The sequence below is a fragment of the Microtus oregoni genome, unplaced genomic scaffold, assembly GCF_018167655.1.
Source record: "Microtus oregoni isolate MIOR12 unplaced genomic scaffold, Mior012 000014F_ref0000157, whole genome shotgun sequence".
Lineage (NCBI taxonomy): Eukaryota > Metazoa > Chordata > Mammalia > Rodentia > Cricetidae > Microtus > Microtus oregoni.
The window spans coordinates 49,810,329-49,835,170 of record NW_024543073.1 but is presented as its reverse complement, the minus strand read 5'-3'; the positions used below and the strand labels follow the sequence as shown (position 1 = coordinate 49,835,170).

The following is a 24,842-nucleotide window of genomic DNA, read 5'->3' as shown; positions in this document are numbered from 1 at the left end:
AATCAGTTTTCATTCAAAATGAATTAGTATCAAGAAGTTAGCCAGTTAATCTAGTCTGCGCATCCTCCCAGGAAGAGTCTGCTCTTCCATATTGGTGTGGGAGTGAGCTCAGTCTCGGAGTGGGAAATGGGGTGGAGCACATAGCTAAGGACTAGCAGAGGCTCTGGAGCATTCTAGCCATTGGTGTTAACCAGCACAGATAGGCACACCATCGCTGTGGCTGCAACAGAAGCTCGGGAACAGCCACTGTTAATGTCTGCCCTAGAGAACGAGGAAATGCTGTGGGTTTTCTTTGCATTGCGAATTTGCGTCTCTCTTTGTATAAATACGTAGCTTAAAATTATTCTGCCAAGACACAGGAGAGCCATTCTCAGAGACCAATAGCTTCAGGAAACCCGGCGAGTGGAAGTAGACGCTCTCCTGCAGGAGTACTCACCCAGCCAGCCTCCCACTGTCGAACGTTTCCGTAAAGTACACTTCTCCTATAGGTAGAGGTGTCTTATATTTAATAGCCTAGAAAAGAGATTTTTTAAAGCCAAAGTTATTCATTTTTGCAAATATCTGAAGTCATCCTGACAGTTCAGAACCTAGTACACGGTGCACATTGACAGTAGAGACTCCAGGTGACACGGGCTCTTGTTGCAAAGCTCTTGTCTGAATAATGTCAACGACACCTGCCACTTTGGACAACTGGTGTCTGGGAATATAATGTTGGGTGTTTTTCCCCCACATCTTGTCATCTCACCAAATACACTTATGAGGGGCTAGCACACGTGTCCATGTTCTAAAGATTCCACTTTTAAAGACCCCATTAGCAGGATATTTGCTCCAGATGTTGGTTTATTCAGCATTACTTTGTAGATTATAGGACTAGGTTTCAAAAGAAATGCCTTTGCAGAGATTGAAATTTAAATGGGAACCAAAATATTCATGACAAACAAATATTAACACTTACATTTCCATATTAAAAACTCACTGAAGATGAGATGAAGCAATGGAATCTGTGAGAACTTCCTATTTATGACCTGGGCCCTCCAAACAGAGGCTAGCATGGAAGGAGAGTGGCTTCTGGTCATCGCAGGATTCCATGTGAATACACTCAGTGTGGAGACTCCAGACGGTTCGAGTAGATGAACCAAAACCTCTGTAAAGTCCCAAGGCGCCTGCCGGTCACCACCTCAGGACACACACCTTGACAGCAGAGGCAAGGTCCTGGCTCAGCCCCACTGAAGCCACCTTGTCACTTCTGCCTTTAAAATCCGACCTCCTTGTGTGGTAACTTCTACCCACAGAGAAATGGAAGCCACTTCTTTACTTATTGAAAAACCACAAGTTATGGCACCTTCCATTTTGTCTGGAAAGGTCTGATATCGTTAGAACTAGAACTCAAGGCCTTTGTCTTTGCTAAAGAACTCGGTCCTCTTTAACCAGCAAAAACCTCCCAGACTCGCTGAGCACAACTCGGGTCGGTGTCACAAGCAATGTTTGCTGTCGGCACTTGAAGGACACTGATGGAAAAAGCAACATTTTTCTACGCCCTGAGAAGCCTGACCCCGTCAGGAGGAAGGGGATGTGTCTAGAGAGACCTGTCACTCCTATGACCACGGGAAGAAGAGCTTACAACTCACGTCTCAACCGTCTTACCCCTGAGGAAGGTTCGTCTTCTTTAATACTACTCTCTTCTGAATTCTCACTGGCGTCTTCCACCTCAACACCGTCACTCACGAATTCTGCATTGACAGCGATGGCCAGAAGACCCAAGCACAGACCAACACCTTGGAAACGCATAGCGACTACCTGTGAAATTAAAGCAGCCAGTGAAAAGTCAGGCATGGAGGCTGTGTGGTAAGAACCACAGGAAGAATCAATTTCCCCTTTATTCTGGGAATGCTTTCATTGCCAGCAACATTATTTAAATTAAGCCTTGGACAAGTAAAATAACTTCAGATTTTCAGGTCTAAGTTTTCTTCCAAAATCAAAAAGTGAATGGTATAAAAATATAAAGATTTCGCAACAGTGTCTATCAAACGCAAATAACATGTTGATTCATTGAAAAGAAAAAAGCTATAATGATGCCTAATTTTTCACTTATATTATTTCAAATAATGAAGCTTAAGTATATGCAAAATTAAACATTTGATAATTACAAAGCTGGAGTCCACTTACATCTAAACACCAAAAACTAAGGGATTTTTACATTTAACATAGGAGTGTTTGCCAAAAATCAAATTCCATGCCGTAGCAAGTTGTCCGCCAGGAACCTCGCTCTTTCTATAATTCCATGGTCATCACATGATTATCTGACCACAGGTCTCTTCAGACGCTGCATAACTGCTGTCCCTTCTGCTAGGAAAAATGCCAAACGCAACCTGCTGTCCTCTTAACAGAATGGCTTGCTTTATGTGATTATGTTCTCACCCGCTCTCATTAGCATATGCTAATTCAAGATCTCCCCCTTGGTGCCAACAGACTTGTTGGCACCCAGACAGTTAAGAGTCATTGATTCAGGGGGCTGGAGAGATGGCTCAGCGGTTAAGAGCACTGGCTGCTCTTCCAGAGGTCCTGAGTTCAATTCCCAGCAACCACATGGTGGCTCACAACCATCTGTACTGAGATCTGGCGCCCTCCTCTGGCATGTGGGCATACGTGGAGGCAGAATGTTGTATATATAATAAATAAATCTAAAAAAAAAAGAGTCATTGATTCAAAAGCGGTCATACAATAACACATCATCATCATGCATGCTACTCATTCCTCAAAGCTAACATCAACATGGGGACATTTTCAAAGTAGAGTCTTAGAACTCTAAAACTGTTCAGACAATAGACAGCTATGGACATATATGGGACCATGTAAGAAAGATGGAGCAGACAGGGATGGTACTACAGTCACCAGAATTGCTAAAGGGCACTTAGGGTGATGAAATAGCCAATATTAAAATTTGGTAATGATTACCCAACTCTAAATATAATTACATAAAATAGGAAGCTGAACTTGATAGTATATAAATTATATATAATTAAAACAGTTTATAAAACATCACAGAAAGCATTATTCTACCTACCTAGTTCAACTGACACAACCCCTTTTCAGATCAAAACTTTAATATCTGGACCAGATAAGCTTGATTTCTCCTAAAGGTTGAATGTATACTTTGAAAATGCACATTTTCAAAACCACTAAACAGAAATCTACCTTAATAGGTGCTTTCTGTATTCAGATACTGCCGTCTTTATGGAGAGACAAAACACACACGGGTAAATAAATAGATGTTAAAAAAATTTCTTTCAAAGAGTATCAATATGACTTTAGAACTTTCTGGATGGTAGTATTGTCCACTTAATAGAACCTAGACTCACACAGAGGAGAGCTTCTAGGCAGGCCTGCTCACGGGGATTTCTAGCATGAGTTGATTGAGGTATGAAGACCGATTCTTAGTAAGTGGGCTGGGCCCCAAACTGGAAGGAAAAGGAGAAAGTGAGCTGAGCACCAGTGTTCATCTCTCTCTGCTTCCTGACTGCAGGCTCCTCTCTGGCTGCCATGCCTTCTCAGTAACACGGACTGTGGCCCTGCAGACTGTAAGCCAGAAAAAGCCTTCTCTCCTTAAGTTGCATTTATCTAGTATTATGTCTCAGCAACAAGAGAATTAATAAAGGGGATATATACCTAATCACTTGATCATATGACAATTCCGTTTTTAATTTCCGAGATGCTTCCACAGTATTTCCCACAATGCCTGTGCCCCGGGACCCAGGGCTGTCTCTGCCTCCCCAGCACCGGGACTGCAGGCCTTCACCACCATGCTCTGCTGTCGTCCTGTATGTTCTTTTTGCTTCTTCCTATGAAAGCTATCTGAGGATTCCCGAACTCTACACTTCAGAGATCACTCTTCAAAGATGAGTTATTCACTCTCAAAGATGACTCGACACTTTCTTTAATTTGAACTTACTTTTTCCTCTGAGATGAAATATGCTGACTGTGCCCATCAAGATGGCCCCAGAACCTAGGTCAATCCCCAGGACCCACATCAGAGAGAACTAATTTCCCAAAGCTGGCCTCTGACCGCCACACACGTGCCAAGTGTTCCACCACCCAACTCACAAATAAATGTAATTTTTAGTTTTGATTTTTGAGGCAGGATCTCTCTGTTTAGTCCTTGCTGTCCTAGAACTTAATGTGTAGACCAAGCTGGCCTCAAAATCAGAGATACCTGCCTGCCTCTGCCTCCCGAGTGCTGGGATTAGGGGTGTGCACCACTGTGCCTGGTTTATTTCCCTTTTCTGTAACATCACCTCTAGTCACCAAAGCCGTCCTATGTGTATGGACTTGGGCTGGGAAGGAGTCCACCAGAAAGCAAAGCAGAGTACAGCGCCATGAGTCCCCGGGGTCTCTGGTAACCAATCTCATTAGGAGGGCGTTTGTGGAATGAAAGAACACATTTCCGTGCCTCAGCCATTGTTAGGGACGTGACCTCCCTGACAGATATTCCTAGCTGTCACTGTGTCCTTCCCACTCTCGCTAACCTTCAGAACCAGCCCCTGCCTTCTTGCAAGCCTGGCATTTCCTAGCAACATTTCTTAACCTGGACCCTGCTTAAACCACTGTCAGTAGTTCTTACCACAGATCGCTTCTTCCAAGACTGAGTCTTCATTCTGAGTATTTGCCTACATATTTTTTAAAACTTTAATTTTGTATACATGTGCTTCTGCTGTGTTGTTATATAAACATATGTGTGGGTATCAGAGGAGGTCAGAAAAGGGCATCGATGCCCTGGAACTGGAGTTACAGGTTGTGAGTATCCGACACGGGTGCTGGGAACTGATTCCAGGGCTTCCGCAAGAGCAGTGTGTGTTCTTAACCACTGAGCCATCTCTCCAGCCCAGAACTTCCCTTTTAATACACTTACACTCCTATAAATGGCTCTTCTCATAACTGGGGACTTTTGCCTATGTTGAGGTCCTTAGCTGGCTGAGGTATCAGGCATGGTTGGTGTACCTGGGGAGTGAGGGTGGAAAACTGACTCATGCGGCTTCAGAAGCTCACTACAGAATGACAGTAGCCGCTTCCTGACCTTGCTGCCTTCGCAGTGGCTGGCCAGTGGCTAGCAGTGCTGTCCAGAGGGCAATGGACCTGGGCAATCACTCTGGGCCTCTTCTTACCTGCCAAGTGAGAGGCTTGAGTGACCCGAGCTGAAGTCCTATCAAAGCCGATGGGTCCTGCTTTCTAATTACACAGTCAAGAAGGAAAATTATCAGGCGCTGAAAGAATCCTTGACACAATGGCATCCATCAGGGCCATCCATCAACAGCACATGCCACACACTAGAAACCATCCTGACCGGACTAGAAAAGCACAGGGCACAGGGTCGACGCGACTAGATGATCACACCAATAGACGAGGACTAGAAAGCCGTCAAAATTACAACTACCGAAAGGAGGGCTACCAGAGAGGGGTAAAAATTCCAGGGCAAGCAAGCAAGTAAACAAAACAAAACACCACGATTTACTATTTTATGCATCGAAAAGTTTCAATATAAATTAATCATGTTCCAAAATATATTCCCATTGAACGTTGTTTCGCCTAATTTGTCTGCTTCTGTTTTTAACCTTTTGTCTCCAGCACCCAGCTTCCTAGCCATTTATTTTTTAACCCAGAACAAACCTCTGCAGAGCATCTCCCTCCTGGGTGGGGCAGATGCCACTTACGTTCACTAAAGTCTCTGATTGATAGTAAACAGGCATTAGATAATGACTTCAACACACTTAGGCTCCCTCCTCAGGAGCCCCGCTAGGTTCCGCCCAAGTGTCTAGGTAGCAGCCAGGACTCTCTGGCCACCTTCACTGGATGGTGGTGGTGTGTGTGCTGCTGGTGGTGGCGTCCTTTTGGCTTCGCAGAGATGGATTGCACAGAAGTGGGTTGCTTATGAGGAGCCCAAGTTGGTATTGTTTGCGTTTTCTAGAAAAGTGCGAAGAACTCTCTTGGGAGCGTGGCCAGGGCTCCGTGGAACGGGGCCACAGTGGCAACTGCTGGGATAACGGACTCCAGGGACTCCAGGCTGAGCAGGGCACCCGGCCTTCCCCCGCGTCGGCGCAGCAGGTGGGGGACCCAAGGGACTCGAAGTGGGGCTCCCTCCACCCAGGGCTGATCTCTGTCGCGGAGGCTGGGAGAGCCCACCTATGACAAGAGCTCGCTGCACCTCTATCCTTGAACTCAACCTCCAACCTCACCTGGCTGCACCCAGTTGAACCTTCTAGTCTCAGATCGGGGTGCGGCCCGGGCATCCGGACCCGATTCCTCACCCCGGCCCCGATTCCTCACCCCGGCCCCGCAGATCACACACCTGTCCTGCGAGTTTGTGTCCGGCAGCGGAAGCTCAGGTGTCCGACAAGCCGCTACTCAGTCCCCGGCGTCTCCCCGGACCGATCCAGGCGGCAGCAGCCCAGCAGCGACTGCTAACTGCGCGTGCGCGAGCGGCAGCTCCGGAGGATGCTGTGGATGCTCCTGTGAGCGAGCCTCCTGCTCAACCGCCTCTAAGGACCCAGCGGCCGCGCGGCGACCCTGGGGAGCAGTGCTCCCAAAGTCAGTAGCAGCTCTCTGGAGTTGAAGCTCTGCAGACCTCTTCTAAGTGCCGTGCCTTAGTTGGCTCCTAGGTGGATGGGATGGATGAACAGACGGATATAATTTTGTTTTCTTTTCCTTTCCTTTCTTTTCTTTTTTCTCTTTTCTTTGTGGTTGTTTTGTTTTGTGTGTGTGTGGCGGGGAGGGAGGGGGTCTTATCTAGTAGTCCAGGCTGGTCTCAAACTAGTTGTGGAGCCAACGATGACCTAAAATTTCAGACTCTCTTTCCTCTACTTTCTGACTTTTGGAACTCTGTACTGCTGGGGTGAAGTCCGGTTGTTGTGTGCTAGGCAAGCTCTATATCAGTTGAGCCACGTCCCTTGCTCCCTGAATTTTATCTCAATCACGGTTTTAGAAGATTGTCAAGACAGGCGTACCAGATTTCATATGGTCGATTTTTTAAAATATATTTCTGTATTTTAAAAGCTGAGTGCTCATGATTGCCGCTCAGGAAACTTCCGATTTCACATGCGTCATGACATGTTAAATGTTAACCTTATAAATTATATATTTTCATTCTGGCAATATTAATAATTTCCAGAGACACTTCGTTGGCTTTATTTTGTACATCCCTCGAAGGTGTTACCTGCTTTCTTTCCCTTCTGTGTGCTTCCAGTTTCGTGTATTGTTTGTATCTAGTATTGATTTGTGTGACCAGACTTAGAGTCTGTGCAAATGTCCTCTTTTCTGTCCATCTGTGCTCAGCCTGCCCCCTTGATTTAGGATGTGTCAATCATTTTTGCTGTGGTTTCAATACAGTAACTTTAACTCATTTTCATTCTTTATTAGGCACAGAAACATAATTTTAAAAAATGTATACATCTCCAGTCATGATTCCATCCTCTCTCAGCATGGCTTCATGGGTTCTGAGTTTATCGTATCACCTTGCTCAATTACTGCAGCACCCAAATTGCCCTAGGTATAACGGAAGGAGGTGTCTCCAAGTCACTTCTGGTGGTCTTTGGACACCATCCTATTTTTAATTGGTTCTTTGGATTTGTTTTGAATATACTTTGCCAGCTTTGAGCACATGTAAGCAAACACCCAAGGAACACAACAAATAAGGAATAAATCAGTTTGCAAAAGCTTTCTTGATCCCATCCCTAGCAACCACAGACTTCTTGTGGAATCTGGTAGAAATGGAGCTTAAACAATGTTTTATTTTGTTTTGTTTTTCTGGCTCCCCTCCAGCCAGCATGACTGAGATTCGTCTGCACGTCTGGACGCAGTGTTTGCACCTCCTTACTGCTGTGTGGCTCCCATTGTACTGATGCATTCCTAGACAAGTCTCCTCTTCAGGAGCTGGGAGCAGAATGGGTGAGATGCCTGGGGCATCTGCTGAGGAAGATGCTTAGCTGCTTGTTACAATGTGGCCATGTGATCTTCAGTTCCTACCGGCAATATGCAAGAGTCCTGGTTGGACCACCACTGTTGAGCATGGCCATTCTTTAATTGGAGCCCTTTGGGTGGCTGGTCAACAAACATATGGCGTACCTGTTTAAGCACTATGTAGCGGTCTCCTGTCACTCTAAATCTGTTCTGTCAGCTGAGTTGTCCTTTATTCCCACAAGCACTGTAGGGAAGGACGTGCGTGTCAAGGTACCCAGGCACTGCAACATCACCTTTTCTTTTCCTGCAGGGTCATGAAATTTCTATGAGGCTCTGCCCCTGAGTTCCATCTCCAGCCCCTTTATGTTTGTATGGAATATATGTTGAACTTTTTTCAATTATCTTTCCAGCTTCTATGAAAGTAATAAAATGATCTTTTACAGACCGATTTATTCAATGGAATAATAAGTTTCCAACAGGTTCCTAAGGTTCATATACCCTGGATATCAATACCGGGACACGATTTGCTGTGATTTTGGAGGGCATGGACAGCTGATACTGCATTGATGAATTTTGGAGCAGTTAGTATTTGCTGCTATGTAGTGTGCGTAAGATCATGTTCCAGATTAGATATTACATTTACACCATTAAAGGATTTGGAAATTTGCTGTGATCTGAAACAATTCAGAAATAGTGGACTCTAACTATTTGGGTTTTTAAAACTTTGCCTTTCCTGTGGAAATCCTTATACTCAGTGTCAGGAAATATATATTGAGCTGAATCGTCTTACATAATCATGTGATCACGGGGGTTGGTGATGCTTCGTGCTTTTTACGTTTTCTATCAATTCTTCCCACTTTCCCATGGAAACTGTCCAGCTTAAGCCATATGTCTGGCACCTACTTTTTTTTTTTCGTTTTTGGATTTTTCGAGACAGGGTTTCTCCATAGCTTTTTGGTTCCTGTCCTGGAACTAGCTCTTGTAGACCTGGCTGGCCTCGAACTCACAGAGATCCGCCTGCCTCTGCCTCCCGAGTGCTGGGATTAAAGACGTGCGCCACCACCACCCGTCTGGCACCTATTTTGATGAACTATCTTTTTTTAAAAAAAATTACACATTTTATCTGGGATTACAGAGAAAAAATATAATAAAACAACTCATACAAATGACTTCATGATTAGATGGCAGAAGTATCTACTAAAATCCACAAAGCATCTATAAATGGATGCCAATGGTGCTTTTTAAATATTTCAAAAACAAAAATCATCTTCTCAGGAGAAATAGCTGTTCAGATTTGAACCCCCATTATTTGCTCAGACCTGTCATAGTTCTGTCACAGAGCGGGAGGTGTTTAAGTTCATAACCTCACGGCATCTTTCCACACTTGTGGTAGTAGCAGGTGTCTGTTGGCGTACAAAAGAGTCCACAGTAGCCCAGAATGGAGGATAACAAAGATTTATTTATCTGGGGATAAACTCACAGGAAGAGAAGCAATCCACAGTCCTCTGCGTGCACTGGGAACTGGAACCAAGAGCAACCAAGAGGCCCACGCATGCTTTTCACCTGCATTTGTAATACATGGGACCACACCCAATGTGGGCTGGTATCTTAAAGGCTATTGGCTGAAGGGTCTCTGTCTCCTCTACCCAAGAATAAAGAGACATTTACCATCACTATTAATATGCAAGTATTGCTACATTGCTAGGTACTAGACTCTGCTAAAACCTAAATCTGGAATGTTCCCCTAAAGGTCCACTTGCTGCAGGTGTGTGAGGGGAGTCCCTGCAGGTGTCAGATAGGAAAGCAAACCATACAAAGAGATGAAATGAAAACCCAGTGCGGATTGACTTCGTCAGCCTGGATCAGACTTTGGGGAGTCTAATGCCAGGCAGTTCATTTGTAGGCGTATTTGAACAGAATAGAATTTGGAAAAGGGTCTCTAGGCAACAATAATTCATATAATCATTCCAATTTAGATGTTCTGGCGTGTGGGCATACATCGAGGCAGAATATTGTATACATAATAAATAAATCTTAAAAATAAATAACTTAAAAAAAGAATGCCTTTTAAAAGTATTCCGAATTGTTGGAAATAGAGTTCGCTGCTATTTAAGTCTTTATAGCCTTATGCTGTAAAGCAAGCCTAAGAGAATTATAATAGCTAACAGAGGACCAAGGAAAGGGGACAGTCGTCCTCAACCACCCATCTCTTCACTTCTGATAATATTTTTGCGGTGAGAAAAATGAGTGTGGCAGGGCCTGTTCCACATAAACATTTAAACAATCCTTAGCATGGCAAAGCAGTATCGTGTCTCTGACCACAGGCGTGTCCTTTATCCCCGTGTGGATTCTGCATGGACAACAATTAATATGCAACAGAGCCATCAAACATGACAGTATCATTTTGGGGTTAACTGCTGTTGTTTCCCCCAATGTCTCCCCAAGTTACTTTCCTCTTGGGACATCTCATTTTGTTGGAATTGTCTTATAATTCTCTTATGTTTGCCTATAGCAATTAGACAAGCCATGGAGACAATGTATTCTGCCATGACCTCTATCAAAGCTGCTGATTTTTCTTTAAAAACTTAGAACGGAGGTGATGTGGAGGGCATGAGGGTTTTGTCCTTACAGAGACACACTCAGAGGGAAGAGTCTGGAATAATCATTCTGGGGAAATTTGGGTTAGTAGGTCAGTCCCTTCAGACAGGAAAGTTGTCACCAAGTGGTTAACAGCCTCCATGCTAAACTTTCTGGAAGGAATGCAGATATTTGATTTTATCTCCTGCACTAAGGAAACATTCCTGGTTCTCTCAGTTCTTTTCTGTGAGTACAAGGTCTTTGTGCCCTTTACCATTGTGGACCCAAGCTCGGAGTATGGAAGATGGTGGAGTTGGGACAGTGGGAAGTCTTCAGATCACCGGGCACCTGCCTGCAAAGGAGACCTTGGGGCCCCTTTCTGGACCTCAGGGGTTGAGCTCTGCTCTGCTCTGATTGGACGAGCTCTGCTCTGCACCGTGACATGCTGCCTGCCTTGCCACAGGACCCCTAAAAGCAATAGTGCCAGCCAGTCAGCCATGGACGAGAAGCTCCACAGCTGAGTCACATAGCCGCACTGTGAATTGATCGCCTTAGGTATTTGTTGCAGGGATGGAAAGTTGACCATCATGGTCAGAAGCAAAAAGAGCAGCTGATGATTTTTTATATCAATACAGAGAGAAAGGTTCATACTCCCACAGTCTGCAGAGCTTAAGGAAGAATGTTCACCGAGAACCCAGCAAATCTGGTTTCTGCCGACCTGCTGCAATACTCAGTCCTACATATGTGCCTTGCAGAGGTGATTTTAATAACACAGACTCAACATTATTGCTGTAAAGCAAATGCCCAGGTCACCAATGAAGCAATGCTTGTTCTTTTATCCCCTCAAATCGGCACCAGTTCTTTAAGTCTCTTTCCTGATACACCTTGAGTCTGAGATCCTGAGTGGTGAGCCAGGTCCATGATTCACCCCGGCCCATTGTGAGCAGCAGAGATGGGCAAGAGTGGACTCGGAGGGCACCCCTCCTCGGCACATCAGGAAAGGTTCCTAGAGATGCTGTGTGCCAGCTCCCAAAACGGAAAATCAGTTAAGAACTGGGTAACGGTTCCTTTTTTGTCTGTCTCTCTGTTTTCCATTTCCTTCCTATATCCTTCTGGCTCTTGCATATTCCCAGAGTCCAGTCGTGGTTCAAATGGCCCTTTGAGCATCAGGATGTCTGCCTTCAGTGCCTACACCCTGAAAGGACCTAACCTGCCCGTCTTTCTGCTGCAGGCCTGGATGACTGGTTTACAGGACCATGTATGCACGCAGTGTTTGAGGTGCTGCCTCTTGAGAAGAACTGCGCCTGGAGGCTCTTTTGACTTTTTGTATTTGCTTGGCATAGGTGTGGGGAGACGATTTAGATCCTAATGTATCATATGCATTTATGACTGTTAGTAAAATATTAGGTAAAATAAAATTTACCAAAAGGCAAAATTTTAAGTTAAGTTTGAACTCTGTAGAAGCTATCTGTGCCTGCTGTTCTTCTCAAAGGAGAGGAAGAAATGGACGCCACAGTTCACCTTCTGCAGTCCTAGAACTTGTCATGTGTCACAGGCCATGCTGAGGTGAACACGCCTGGACTGGCAAGATAGCTTAGTCTCCTGGCTGAGCCGATGAACCCGAGCTCCCAGTGAGAGACTTGTTTCAAAAGAGCAAGATGGATAGCTACTGAAAATGCCACCCGATGCTGGCCTCTAGCCTCCACATGAATGCACATACGTGAGCAAGCACTCCTGCATTCTCGAGCACTGCCCACACAAGGGCATGCACACATACCTGGTTATAGTATATACACACAAAGCTAAGCTGTAACATTTGGTTAAAGTTTAAGAAAAAAATTATCTCTTACTGCTTAAAATATATAAGGTAAATGGAATATTTTACTATTGAATAACTTCCTTAAGAGATGCCTATAAGAAACTGAGGGATGCAAAATTTGTTGGGGCTATAAAGACTTAAATAGCAGCGAACTCTATTTCCAACAATTCGGAATACTTTTAAAAGGCATTCTTTTTTTAAAAGTTATTTCTTTTTTAAGATTTATTTATTTATTATGTATACAACATTCTGCCTCGATGTATGCCCGCATGCCAGAGGAGGGCGCCAGATCTCAGTACAGATGGTTGTGAGTCACCATGTGGTTGCTGGGAATTGAACTCAGGACCTCTGGAAGAACAGCCAGTGCTCTTAACCTCTGAGCCATCTCTCCAGCCCTTAAAAGGCATTCTTAATTTACAAAATGAACATCTACAAAAATAAGTGAATGCAACATTGGGAAAGGCACATGCAGGGACCACGTATTCTTGTCTAAGTTATGGAACACTCAAATTCACAAGAGGTCTCAGATAGTATCACATGGAAAAACTCCTCATAACAGCGATGCAATCAGAGATCAATAAAGAAAAGATGGAAAGATAACTTCTCCAGATAAACACTTCCAAACAATTCTTGGATCCAACTGTGACATTTTTAGAAATGAATGACTATCAAAAATATGTCACATACCAAGGTATCTGATGATTGAGCCACATGGCACTTGGGGGTGGGTTTCCAGATGAAACGTCTTTATTAGAAGGCAGCTAGAAGACATGGTGGCACTAGCAAACCAGACTGGATCTATGCTTTCCATTTCTTCGGATATCTTTACAAATTGATCACAACACACAGCTCAGTTCTCACAGAGACTGCCCATGGCCGTTGCACACTTCTGAGCTGTTAGCTCTGTCTGTGTGATGGCCTTGATGTTTCCGTCATAAAATGTAGTTCTAACAGGCTAGTAATGTCTCTAATTGTACCGGTTTAAAATTCAACTCTTTAAGCTAAAAATTTCCCCGGGGAAAGCTCTATTTTTGGCGTGACATGAGAAGTCATGTAATGCCTTCAAGTACTGTGTTCACGGCTTTTTCCTTTTCTAGATAATTTATCCCCTGCTTCTGGTTTCTGAAAGGTATCATTAGAAACTGGCGTATCAGGGGATCAGGTATGACATAGCTTCTTCTTGTATGTTTATTATCTTCAATATTCCTGAAATAAAAAAGAAACCTGTAACACCCAGAAAGAACTTTTTAATTAGTAAGGCTATAGTCATGTCTGCAGTAATTTCCTGATATTACTCAATTATCATCTTCACCTTGATATTATCACACCACCTCCTTGAAGCAGAACACATAACTTGGCACCAACAAAATCTCTGAGTCTCTAAGTCATCACTTGTGTTAGTAGTAGGTTATGCCAACATCAGTGAGACTGGACTGCTAAGTTACCTCCTTCATCTCCAGGGCTCCTGGGAAAGCGTCTACATAAATGATCATTGCAGCCATAGGAAAGACACTTGGCATACGTCACTGTACTAGGGAAGAGACTATGAGAAGGACAGGAGAGATTGGGAAAGAGAGAAAAAGACTGTGAATGCAGGTGACATGAAACAAGAGAGGGGCAGGGAGAAATGGGGAGGGAGGAACTGGAGGACCAAGGCAGGAGTTGGGGGGGGAGATGGGAAGGGAAACAAGGGCAATAAAATATGCATAAAGATGCCATAATAATCCCATTTGTATGCTAACTAAAAATCCCCTCAAGAGAAAAAAGTAGGAAAATCACATTTAAAACCTAATTTAAAATGTAAATACATCTGTAGAAATGTAGGGTAATAATTTATGAAATTCCTAGATTGAATATAAAATTTAATGAAGCACAGAAATTTAGCTACCAGTATATAATAATGTAGGTATTTCAGTTAACATAAAAATAGTTTTGAATTTTGTGTGATAGTAGCAAACACAGCCTGTGGGCCAAAAAATTGGGGGAAAATGATTTTTCTACCCTCACATTCTAAGGGAAAATTGTCATACATATCTTTACATATAAAAGAAAAGAAAAAGAAAAGCATGGCAGCGTGGAAGAAAAGACAAAAAATGTATTTGGTTCTTTAATAAAAGTCAAGGGCAGAGTCTTAAATAATTATTACCGAATGCATTTTCATCCTTTCCCTCTATTACTTGCTGCCTGCTAGCTGCAGCCACAGTAATGCATGCAGCAAGGCCTGCAGCAGTGCACGTGGCAGGGCACACAGTCCATCCGTTTGAAAAAGCTAATTGTTGGCGATGCTCACCTGCAATCCCAGCACTCTGGAGACGGAGACAGAGGGATCGGAACTGGGGCTAGCCTGAGCTACATAGTGAGACCTTATCGCAAACAGCAGAGAAAAAAAATCATTGCTTAACTTAAGTTCAAAGTCAGTGGAGCGGTGTGCAGATCACTGTGAAGACGGAGAAGGGCATCACACAAACACAGCATTAACAACTACAGAAAAGCACACGCCCTGTTGAGCATGTTGTAGTAATTTTAAGAAATTGTCATTTCATTAACACAAAAAGAAAAGGTTTTGTTATAAACATATTGTAGAACATTTATTGAATTTGAAGGTCTAGCCACATTTCAAACAGCTGTAAAGCTAAGATTCATCATTAAGAGGATATGATAACTTTTTGTGCCATGAGTTAGTGAGCATAGACGAAATGATTTCTTAACAAACCTACAGTGTAGCTCTACTGTGTGCTTAAAAGTTCTGTGGTTCCGGAGCTTACCTCGGACACACAGTTTTGAAAAGCATCAGCAGAAAACATCAAGGGATCGCTAGTAATAAATTTGAACCCATATAAGGTGTAAGGTTTTTCTATGATGGGATGAACAGCCACCTGGTAACTGTGCAGACAGATCAAATATGTATACTCACTTGCTACTGAAGGCTTGATTTAAAACGGTATAACGTAATCGCTATCCAGTATAATCTGAGAAAGTCGAATTCTTGCTGTGCCTTTTCCCCAAAAATGAGTCTGGTAATTTTTTTAAAAAATTGTGTGATTTCGGAAAATCCTAGTAGAAAATATCCTGTTAGAAATGCAAAAAATATATTCGATTTGGTAGAGGGCTACATTGTTGCTTACGACTATCTTACATGCTGTGAAGGGTAGGGGGAAAACACCAAGACTATGATATCTAAATATAAGATATTATATACTCACTCATTTTAATCCATCATGACTTACCAAGGTTAGATTAAAATATCACTTCTTTTCTTTCTTTCCTTTCCTTTTCTTTCTTTATTTCTTCCTTCCTTTCTTTCTTTCTTTCTTTATTTCTTTCTTGTCTTTTCTTTCTTCTTCCTCCTCCTCTTCCTCCTCCTCCTCCTCCTCCTCCTCCTCCTCCTCTTCTTCTTCTTTTCTAAGACAGGGTTTCTCTGTGCAGCCCTGACTGTCCTAGAATTCACTCTGTAGTCCAGGATGGTGATGAAATCAGAGATTCACCTGCCTCTGCTGGGATTAAAGGTGTGTGCCACCACTGCTCAACTAGATTAAAATGTTTTACCAGACTAAATACATAAGGTGAGAAAAGAATCCTGTTACAACCTCACCCAAAATGAGACTGCGGAGACAGGTTTCCAGTGCGCCTGCTGCTTCCCTTCAGGCATTTGATGGTGTTTCAGTGGTAACACGTGGTAAGGAGTCTTCTGGATGATTTAAATTCTTGGTTTTACAGATGGAGGAAGCAGAGTGTGGGGCCCCCCAGGATCACACTCCGTAGTCACTACGACTAAACTCGTACTATTTAAAATCTCAACCTAACCTGTTGGTTTCTCCTAGATACTAGTTTCAACTAGATGCTACTATAGTTTGGGTAAACACCCCAAAGGTGCACGCGTGTGTTGGGGATCTCCAGCTCAGGCTCCTTTCCAAACCCAGCCCCCACGTTGGCCTGGGAACTCAACCCCACTCCTCCCATTCCAAACCCCACCCTCTCAGAAAGCTGCCAAGGGTTGGTTCCTCCCCTGAGCTACTCAAGACCATGCTTACAGGCTATTTCTCTCCTGCTTACTTTCTCTGGGAGTCCCCAGGAGTTGCTTTGCTCTGATTAAACCTGGTATTATTAGTTCAGCTTGATTTGACTTACTGCATTGGTGGAGAAACCCACTACGAAAGATTTCAAAATACTTGTCTGTGTGAAGCTTTGGTCACCGGGCTCTGGCAGCTAGACTGGTGAAACCTTTAAGAGATGGAACCCCAGGGGAAGAATTTGGGCTCCTGGGGGTGTGTACTTGAGACACAGACCCTTCCTTCTGTGCTCAATTTCTCTGCCCTGTATTTGCATCATGACATGTCTGCGCCATGGACCCAAAGCAAGAGGGCTGAGCAAGCCTGGACTGACCCCCGGAACTGTGAGCCAAGACAAACCTTACCCGGGGGTTAAGTTGGTTGTTTCGGGTATCCTGTCACAGCGACAACAACACTGCTTCCAAAACTGGGGCGAATGTAACAATTACTAACACTACACGATGCTGGGTGTTTTCATGAGGTCAATGGTTATTTAAATAAACATACTGATTACATTTACAAGGGTTTCCATTTCTGAAATGGTCTTGCTAATAATGTTTACTTTTAGACTAAAATAGTGACAGCTACTGTGTTGTTGTTTTTACCCTGGTAGATGACTCAGGTTCTTGGAAGACAGCTCTGTAAACGTCATGGTGACAGGCAGGTTATCACAGCCGTGACCTCCCCCTTTCTAAAGGCTTCTAAGTTCATCCAGGCTAGGTTACTCAAGTTCCATCTCAGAATCATTTTTTAAGGATTTATTTATTTATTTAATGTACATTGATGTTTTGCCTGCATGTATGTCTGTGTGAGGGTGTCAGATCTCCTGAAACAGGAGATACGGATAGTGTGAGCTGCCGTGTGGGTGCTGGGAATTGAACCCGGATCCTCTGGAAGAATAGCCAGCGCTCTCTTACCTTGAGGTGCTGTTTTCGTCCAGGAAACGACGAGTGAATGCCCACGTGCTGGAACAGAGACGGTCTGTACTGGACTCGGACTTCCTTCCTGCGCTGCATGCAGCTCCTCTGGGGAAAGGGCAAGCGGCCATCTTCACACAGACCCCAGTATTGCTTTCTACCACATTTACTCCCCATAGCATCTTTTTAGATTAGTTTTGTTCAGAGTTCTAGATTAATATTTAAAATTTGGCACACAATATTCCGTTCTGGGGTCTTCCTACATAAGAATAGCCTAGCACTAGAGAAGGATCTAGGAAAGCCTCGTGGCGGTGTGCAGTTCCAGGACCTCCCGCAAAGCCAAGCTGTGTTCTACCAGCTTGCCTTTCCTCTTTCTCTCTCTTTTTAAAGTAGATTTATTTATTTTTTTGGTTGTAGTTGTGGTTTGACCTTTTGAGATAGGATCTCAGTGCTCTGTAGCCCAGGTTGCCCACCCTGACACCGAGGTCAAGTGTAGTAATAAGAGCGGCGGGGCTGCGTCCCCAGCACCCCGGCCGCCTGCTCAGCTAGCTTATGCCCCCAAATAACAACACACAAACTGTATTCATTTAATTACTGCTTGGCCCATTCTCTTCTAGGCTAATTCTCACATATTAATTTAGCCCATTTCTAATCATCTGTGTATGGCACCCCAAGGTGCGCTTACCGGGGAGATTCTAGCCTAGTCCATCCTGGGTCAGAGCTTCATGGCGTGTGTCTGCCCGGGAGCGGGGCATGGTGTCTCTGCTGAGGCGTCTGCTCCGGAGAGCAGAGCTGTGGAGTCTCTGAGCTCACTTCCTCTTCCTCCCAGCGTTCTGTTCTGTTTACTCCTCCCACCTATCCTCTAACCAATAAAATGGGCCAGGGCAGTTCCTTTCCTTTATTAGCCAATGACCTTCCTCCATCAGTCAAGACAGTCTTCCTACCGCTGCCTACCGAGTGCGGAGATGGCAGGAGCTGGCCACTCAACGGGCTCGGCTCTCTTTTCAGTAGCGTAAGTGATTTGAGGGGAGAGGGTGCTTTCCTGTCTACACAATTCTGTCAGAGAACATGATCACACTTTTGTCTTTCTGTATTCATTAATTCTGCGTCCAACCAGATCCTCTAAAATCTCTTCTGAAGCGGAAAAAGAATTTGAGTGCAGTACGAAGTCTACATGATACTTGATGGAGAACCATTCAAACGACAGCCACGAAAATACGGAATGGGAGACCAAGTCACCGCGGCTGTTCAGAACAGACCGGAACCGAGGTGTGGCCCGCCTGTGCCATCCCAGCATCCTAAAAGCAAACATTCCAAATGATCCTGACCACTATTTGAGAATCATTTATTATCATTTAAGTTCAGAAAAGTAAGCCTCAGATTTTCACTTACAGGTTAAAAATAACCAGTGAATTTATTTGAATGTGTTTCTGCCCAACTGTAACGTGTAGGAAAATATTTTATTAAGGAATCATAATAATGGAAAAACAATTTAGTGATTCTGTTACTTCAGTCTGAAACCAAATTAACATGGAATACAATGCTCAAAGAGTTAAATATGTCAATAAATATGAAATGTTTGACATAGTCTTAGACATTTTCCAGTAGGGCCACAGTGGTGGAGGACGCTTTAATCCTAGTACTTAGGAGGCGGACGCAGGCGGATCTCCTTGAGTTCGAGGCCAGCCTGATTTACAGAGCTAGTTCCAGGACAGCTAAGAAACCCTGTCTCGAAAAACAAAACAAAACAAAAAAACAACCCCCCCCAAACAAAACAAAACAAAAATAAAAACCACCAAAAAAAAAAAGAAAGAAATTTTCCAGTAGGAAAGCAATGTGGCGTGCCAGCCCCTCCCACTCCTCCCCCCCCACCCTCCCACTCCCACCCCCACCCCCGCACAGCCTGCTGATAAATCTGACTGAATCTGTTACACAGGTAGTAAGAGAGATTAAATGCCATGTTAATTCGGGCTTGTCCATGTTTTCAAAGATTTATTTTGTTTTACATGTCTGTTTTAGATCATGTGCACCTGGCCCACGGAGCCAGAAGAGGACCCTGAATCCCTCGACCCTTAGTGACAAGCCTTGTGAGCCACGTGGGCCCTGGGAACCAAACCTGGGTCCTTTGCATGAACAAGTGCTCTTAACCCCGACATCCTGTGCCATTGCTCTGGAGCCCTAAACCTTTTTAAAAATGAGACTTTTTAAAAAACTGCTACTAGGTTTTACAAATCCTTTACATACTGTTGTAGGACCCAGCCATGACAAGCTCAACAGAGGCTTGGGTCTCAGTAGTTTCCCTAAGGCAATACCTGAGTATAAGAAAGACCACAAACTGAGACTACCCAGGCACCAGCCAGGAACAGACCATCCAAAGGAAATTCCTAACCTTCCAACCTGCCAGCACACACCCTGCTAAGGTAACTTTTCTGGGTTTTGCCTTCAAGTAATGTCCTCTAGAAGGGCAGGGGACCGCCTCTTGCTACTGTGCTGACGAGCAGGTCCCTACCGGCTTGGAACATGCACACAATAAACCTTGCTTTTCATTTTGGTGAGTCGGTCTCCCCGGTTGTCTTTTGGGGTCCCCAGGGACTGAGCATAACAATTGTGATCTAAAGCGAGGCTTTCTGGCTTACAGATCCGATCCTCCTGCTCCAAACCATGCCCTCCTCGGGAGGGTTTCTTTCACTCCACAGGTGTGTCTCCCTTTGCTGGAGCCCAAGCTCTGCTCTATTCCATCTCTCTGATTTTTGCACTTTGAATGACCTTAGCATGTGGCTTTGTTCCTTAAGATTGCTGTTTGGTTGGGAATTTTTGGGTTTTGTTGTGCTGTGTGGCAAGATTGGTAAGAACCTAGGGAGCTATACGTGTTAGGCAAGTGCTCCATCTTTGAGCTTTTTTTTTTTGGCCAGACCTTCCTTAAAAATTTAAATGCATAGATTACATTGTATGTAATTTTAATTTTCATTCAATTTAAATTAAGTTTTAATTCACTATTTTGTTTTAGTTCACTGTGCTTAGTTGGGGATTTTTGTAGCTATGTTCATGTGAAATTTATCCTCTCTCTCTCTCTCTCTCTCTCTCTCTCTCTCTGTGTGTGTGTGTGTGTGTGTAGCTCGGCTCAATCTCAACCTCATTCTGCAGCCCAGGTTTGTCTCCGAGTCATGACCCTCCTGCCTTGACCCTCCAAGTGCTGACCTGAGTTTCCTTCTTGTATCCCCTTTGGTTTTCATGTCAGGCTCATGCTGGAATGGCCTCCTCTTGTTCAGTATTTTAAAATTCTGGGGCTGAAGTGTGTGTTTGCTGAGCACAGAGAAGACCCTGGCTCCAGTACTTAGCACAGCATTCTAAAAGTCTCAGGTGCTGTGGGATGGACAAATTACCGTGCAGACGTGGTGAAGAACCACGCCACACATAACCAATCCCCAAAACAGCACAGAAATAGCAAACAATAGGAATAGAAACCCGGCCACAACGACAGGAATCCCTTGGGAGTTTCTGAGGAGAATGTGCTCTGCCAAGAAGCATGGAAGAAAGGCCTGAAGGAGGGGCAGGATAACAACACGAAGGCAGTCCGTGTGTGTGTGTGTGTGTGTGTGTGTGTGTGTGTGTGTGTGGAGCCATCAAGGCCCTGGGAAGTCCAAGCCGACCAGTGAAGCCCAAGATGCTGAAGGGCCCCAGCACAAACTCAGCCATCTTGCCTTCTTCACTCAGCCCAAGCCTGGGAAGCAGATTTCAGGCCAAGGGTTTCAGGCTCTGACACTAAAGCCCAAGACTCGAAACCAAGGGCGAGGCTGCAGCTCCAGCTCAGGCTCCCAAGGTGCCCGGGGTCCTGGGAAGGTCCCACAGGAAAGGCTTCTGTGTGACTCTGTGAAGACGGATGGATGGGTGTGACAAACCTACACACCGCAGACCAGCTGGCCTGGGTCTGGAAAAGCCTGGGATAAAACCGGACTCTCTGAACATAGCGGACAATGAGGACTACTGAGAACTCAAGAACAATGGCAATGGGTTTCTGATCCTACTGCATGGCTTTGTGGGAGCCTAGGCAGTTTGGATGCTCAACTTACTAGACCTGGATGGAGGTGGGGGTTCCTTGGACTTCCCACAGGACAGGGAACCCTGATTGCTTTTCGGGCTGGGGGGGGGACTTAATTGGGGGAGGGGGAGGGAAATGGGAGGCGGTGGCGGGGAAGAGACAGAAATCTTTAATAAATAAATAAATTAAAAAATTAAAAAAAAACAAAAAACAAACAAAAAAAAGGGTAGAAAAACGTAAACCTCATCTGATTGCTATTATTTGTTCTTTAAATGTTTAGATAGAACTCACTTTCAAAACCACCAGGACTTGGACATTTCCTTCTCAGAGGGCTTTATTTATTTACTGAATTTCTGTCTTTCATGTAGGCTTATTCAGGTCCTCTGCTCCATCACGGATGAGTTTGGCAGTGCGAGAGGCTTGCTAAGCAGCCCTTTCCTTTCTAAGTTGAGGTTTAGCTTTCATTTTCCTATTAAGGCTTGCGAATTCTGTCACCATATTTTCTCAATCTAAGGCTGGTGCCTTTGTCTTCCTTTTCATTTTATCAGAGTGTTTAGTAACTTATTAAGATCAGTTCACTTTTTGACCCGCAGTCTGGCTGTCCGCAGAGGGACGTCTGTGGAACCACCCAGGGCACAGGACTAGCTTGAGCACATTTATTTATTCCTGCTCTGTTTTTTATTGCTCTGAGGTCTACTATCGCACCTGTGCGGGCACTACCCCGACTTTGCTGGAGGGCTTGCACTATGCCTGGTCTACTTTTTTTAGCCTCTGACTTTAAATCTGCACCATACACTTGGACTGAACACACACACACATACACACACACACATCACTAGCTGTAACTTTAAAAAAAAATTCTGATAATCTGTGCGATTAGACAATTTACACTTAACACAAACATTGAAATGCTTGCATATATGTCTTATTATTTTTCTGTTTGTTTACCTCTGTTTTTTTTTGCTGTTGTTTTAGGGATTTGTTTTTTATTGGTATTGCTGTTTTGTTTTTTATCTTTTTGTTCATATTGTGATTTATTTCAGCATTATTGTGAATCTTCATTATTTCATTTAATATTGTGGAGAGGTCAGCAAAAGTTAGGATACAGAAGCTTAAAGCTCTGTTACACGCATATCATTATTTTTTGGTAATAAAAATATTGCAGTGATTGTGTAACATGCTGGAATTTTCTCAGTCTGTTTGGCATTTCTGTAGGAACGCTTGAGCAGGGTCTCCCCAGTTCAGTTGCACACCCTCAGGGGGACACTTGAGCAGGGTCTGCCCAATTGCACAGTCTCTTAAGGGGAGGGGGACACTCACAAAATGCTCTCCCCAGTGGCACACCTTCACCAGGAGAGGGGGACACTCACAATATGCTCTCCCCAGTGGCACACCCTCACCAGGAGAGGGGGACACTCACAATATGCTCTCCCCAGTTGCACATTTTCACCAGGAAGATGTCATCTAAAAGCATATCTATGGGCTTCACTTTGTAGAACATCAAGAAAAAATGGACAAAGTCAAGCAGGTCCTTTGAATGAAAGAGTTTTCCTGTGGAGAAAAAAAAACAAACTTGTGGAACATGTGTGTGACATGAGCAAAGGAACAAGCGTTTTGAGAACACGGCTACTCTCTTGTTTAGCAAGGCCCTTTAACACATCACCGTGGGTGAGAGACAGCAATGTAAAGCATCACATCTGCTTCAGAATGTGTTAAGGAGTAGCAGTTCCAAAGGGACAACTTTCCATCCAGCTGCCCTCAGGAAGCCCATTTTGACCTCGCACAGACCGTGTGTCTCAGTCACAGGAAAGGTGACTCACTGGCAAGTGTGAGAAGGCCACCATCTCTCTCAGAGCGCTTCCCCTGGCCCTGCTAGCGCTCAACGAACCTACCACAGAGCAACCTTTGGTCCTAATTTTTTACTAAAATATTCTATATTTCAAAATTTGAAAATTGTTTAATCAGGCGATTATAAGACAGAGTAGTATTTTAGATTTATAGAGATAGAGTGTATTTTAAAAATATGATTGATTAGGCCCAGTTAGTTTTTTCTCTCTAAGAGGCAGAGTCCTGAATTTAAAAGTGGAAACTGAGCAGAAGGATTCAGCTGGCTCTGAAGGATGTAGCATAAGATGGCTGCCCCATTAGTAAGCTGGATGGACACATGCTACACTTGCTTTGAATTTTGAGGCTATGTGGGTCGCTTAATATGAAATGTACAATTGTATTTTGCTGGTGTTGAGTTGAATGACGAAAATGGTCATTTTATGTCTTTTTCTGTTACTAGCAAGCTGCAAAGTCCTACTTAGTATGATCGTGTTTCTGGCCCCAGAGTAACTATGGGAAGTGAAGCTGAAATACGTCACTTCTATATTAAGAGCAGCAACTTTGACATATTGGAAATTAAGTACCATTATTAAGTACACTCCCATAGCCCTGAATTTGCTGGTTGGGGTATGAGGACAGGACTTGGAGTCCAGCATGTGCTGAGAACATACTGTCCGCAGGGACCCTCACATCCTTCTGCATGGAAAAGGGACAGCACATACTTGTCACTGAAACACACGCATACTCTAGCACCCAATTTTATGCTTTTATAATATGTGTACACATGTTCATTTGCTCATTTATATTGTCTACCTAGAAAAAATGACCAAGATATGGTAACTGAATTACAATTCAGGTCTGTCAGTCTGGCTTGACCATTAAAGTCAAATTATCCATACAGGAATCAGGCCATGCCTCTCCACTCAGTATTATAACACACTATTTGATACGTTCTTTAAAAGTTTTAAGACTATTTTGTGGTAGACAGACAGACAGAAAAGCAGACTAAGCAGAGAATGTTGGCACACACCCATAATCCCAGCACTTGAGGATGAGGCAGAAGAATTAAGATTTTGAGGTCCAGCCTGATTGAGGGTTCAAGGCCAACCTGAGCTACATAACAAGCTCACCTTAGTAAGAAAAGAGAGTGATCTTAATCCAACATGATTCAACACAATAGACTAGGCTTACCTATAAATCCAAGTACTGAAAATTCAATATAAAACCAATTTTCCAAAGTGAGACTATTTACAAAATCTTTCATTTTTGTAAAATACATCTTTCTTGCTATGATATCGTCTTCTAGCTAGAGAAAAAAGGCAAATACAAAAAAACCCAGCATTAATACCGCCAATGAATTCCGTTAAATTAATATTATCTCAAAGACAAAATATAATACTTTCAATATAGCACACTGGAAATGTTTTTGAGAGGATAATAATCTTCAGTTCGATCCACTAAGGCTATTTTCAGTTAGACAAAGCTCATTCTCTGGCTATGAGATCAATCAGACCTAAAGGTGTCTTTCTCTTTCCTAAATGCTGACCCAGAACATTCTACGTAAGTCCTCTTTGAGACTCCTTTGCATTCAATTCAATTCTCATCAACATTTTGGCTTCTAACTAAGATGATCTAACCTTTCTGGTTGTTAGAACACGATCTCACAG

The 24,842-nt window shown here is 43.8% G+C and overlaps 2 protein-coding genes across 2 annotated transcripts in view; both read right to left on the bottom strand.

Moving 5' to 3' along the window:
* The window catches only part of Clgn (calmegin), a 32,924-nt gene extending 26,465 nt beyond the window's left edge, over window positions 1-6,459 (bottom strand). The window contains exons 1-3 of the mRNA XM_041663589.1: window positions 6,341-6,459; window positions 1,645-1,797; window positions 437-513 (exon numbers count right to left, since the gene is read on the bottom strand). Of these exons, the coding sequence (XP_041519523.1) occupies window positions 437-513; window positions 1,645-1,788 (221 nt within the window). The 5' untranslated portion in view covers window positions 1,789-1,797; window positions 6,341-6,459. The remainder of the gene's footprint in view (window positions 1-436; window positions 514-1,644; window positions 1,798-6,340) is intronic.
* Window positions 6,460-17,209: 10,750 nt separating this feature from the next.
* Window positions 17,210-24,842, bottom strand: part of Mgat4d (MGAT4 family member D) — a 30,572-nt gene continuing 22,939 nt past the window's right edge. Inside the window, exons 8-11 of the mRNA XM_041663337.1 lie at window positions 24,367-24,481; window positions 22,769-22,899; window positions 17,310-17,417; window positions 17,210-17,218 (exon numbers count right to left, since the gene is read on the bottom strand). Coding sequence (XP_041519271.1) covers window positions 17,210-17,218; window positions 17,310-17,417; window positions 22,769-22,899; window positions 24,367-24,481 — 363 coding nt within the window. The remainder of the gene's footprint in view (window positions 17,219-17,309; window positions 17,418-22,768; window positions 22,900-24,366; window positions 24,482-24,842) is intronic.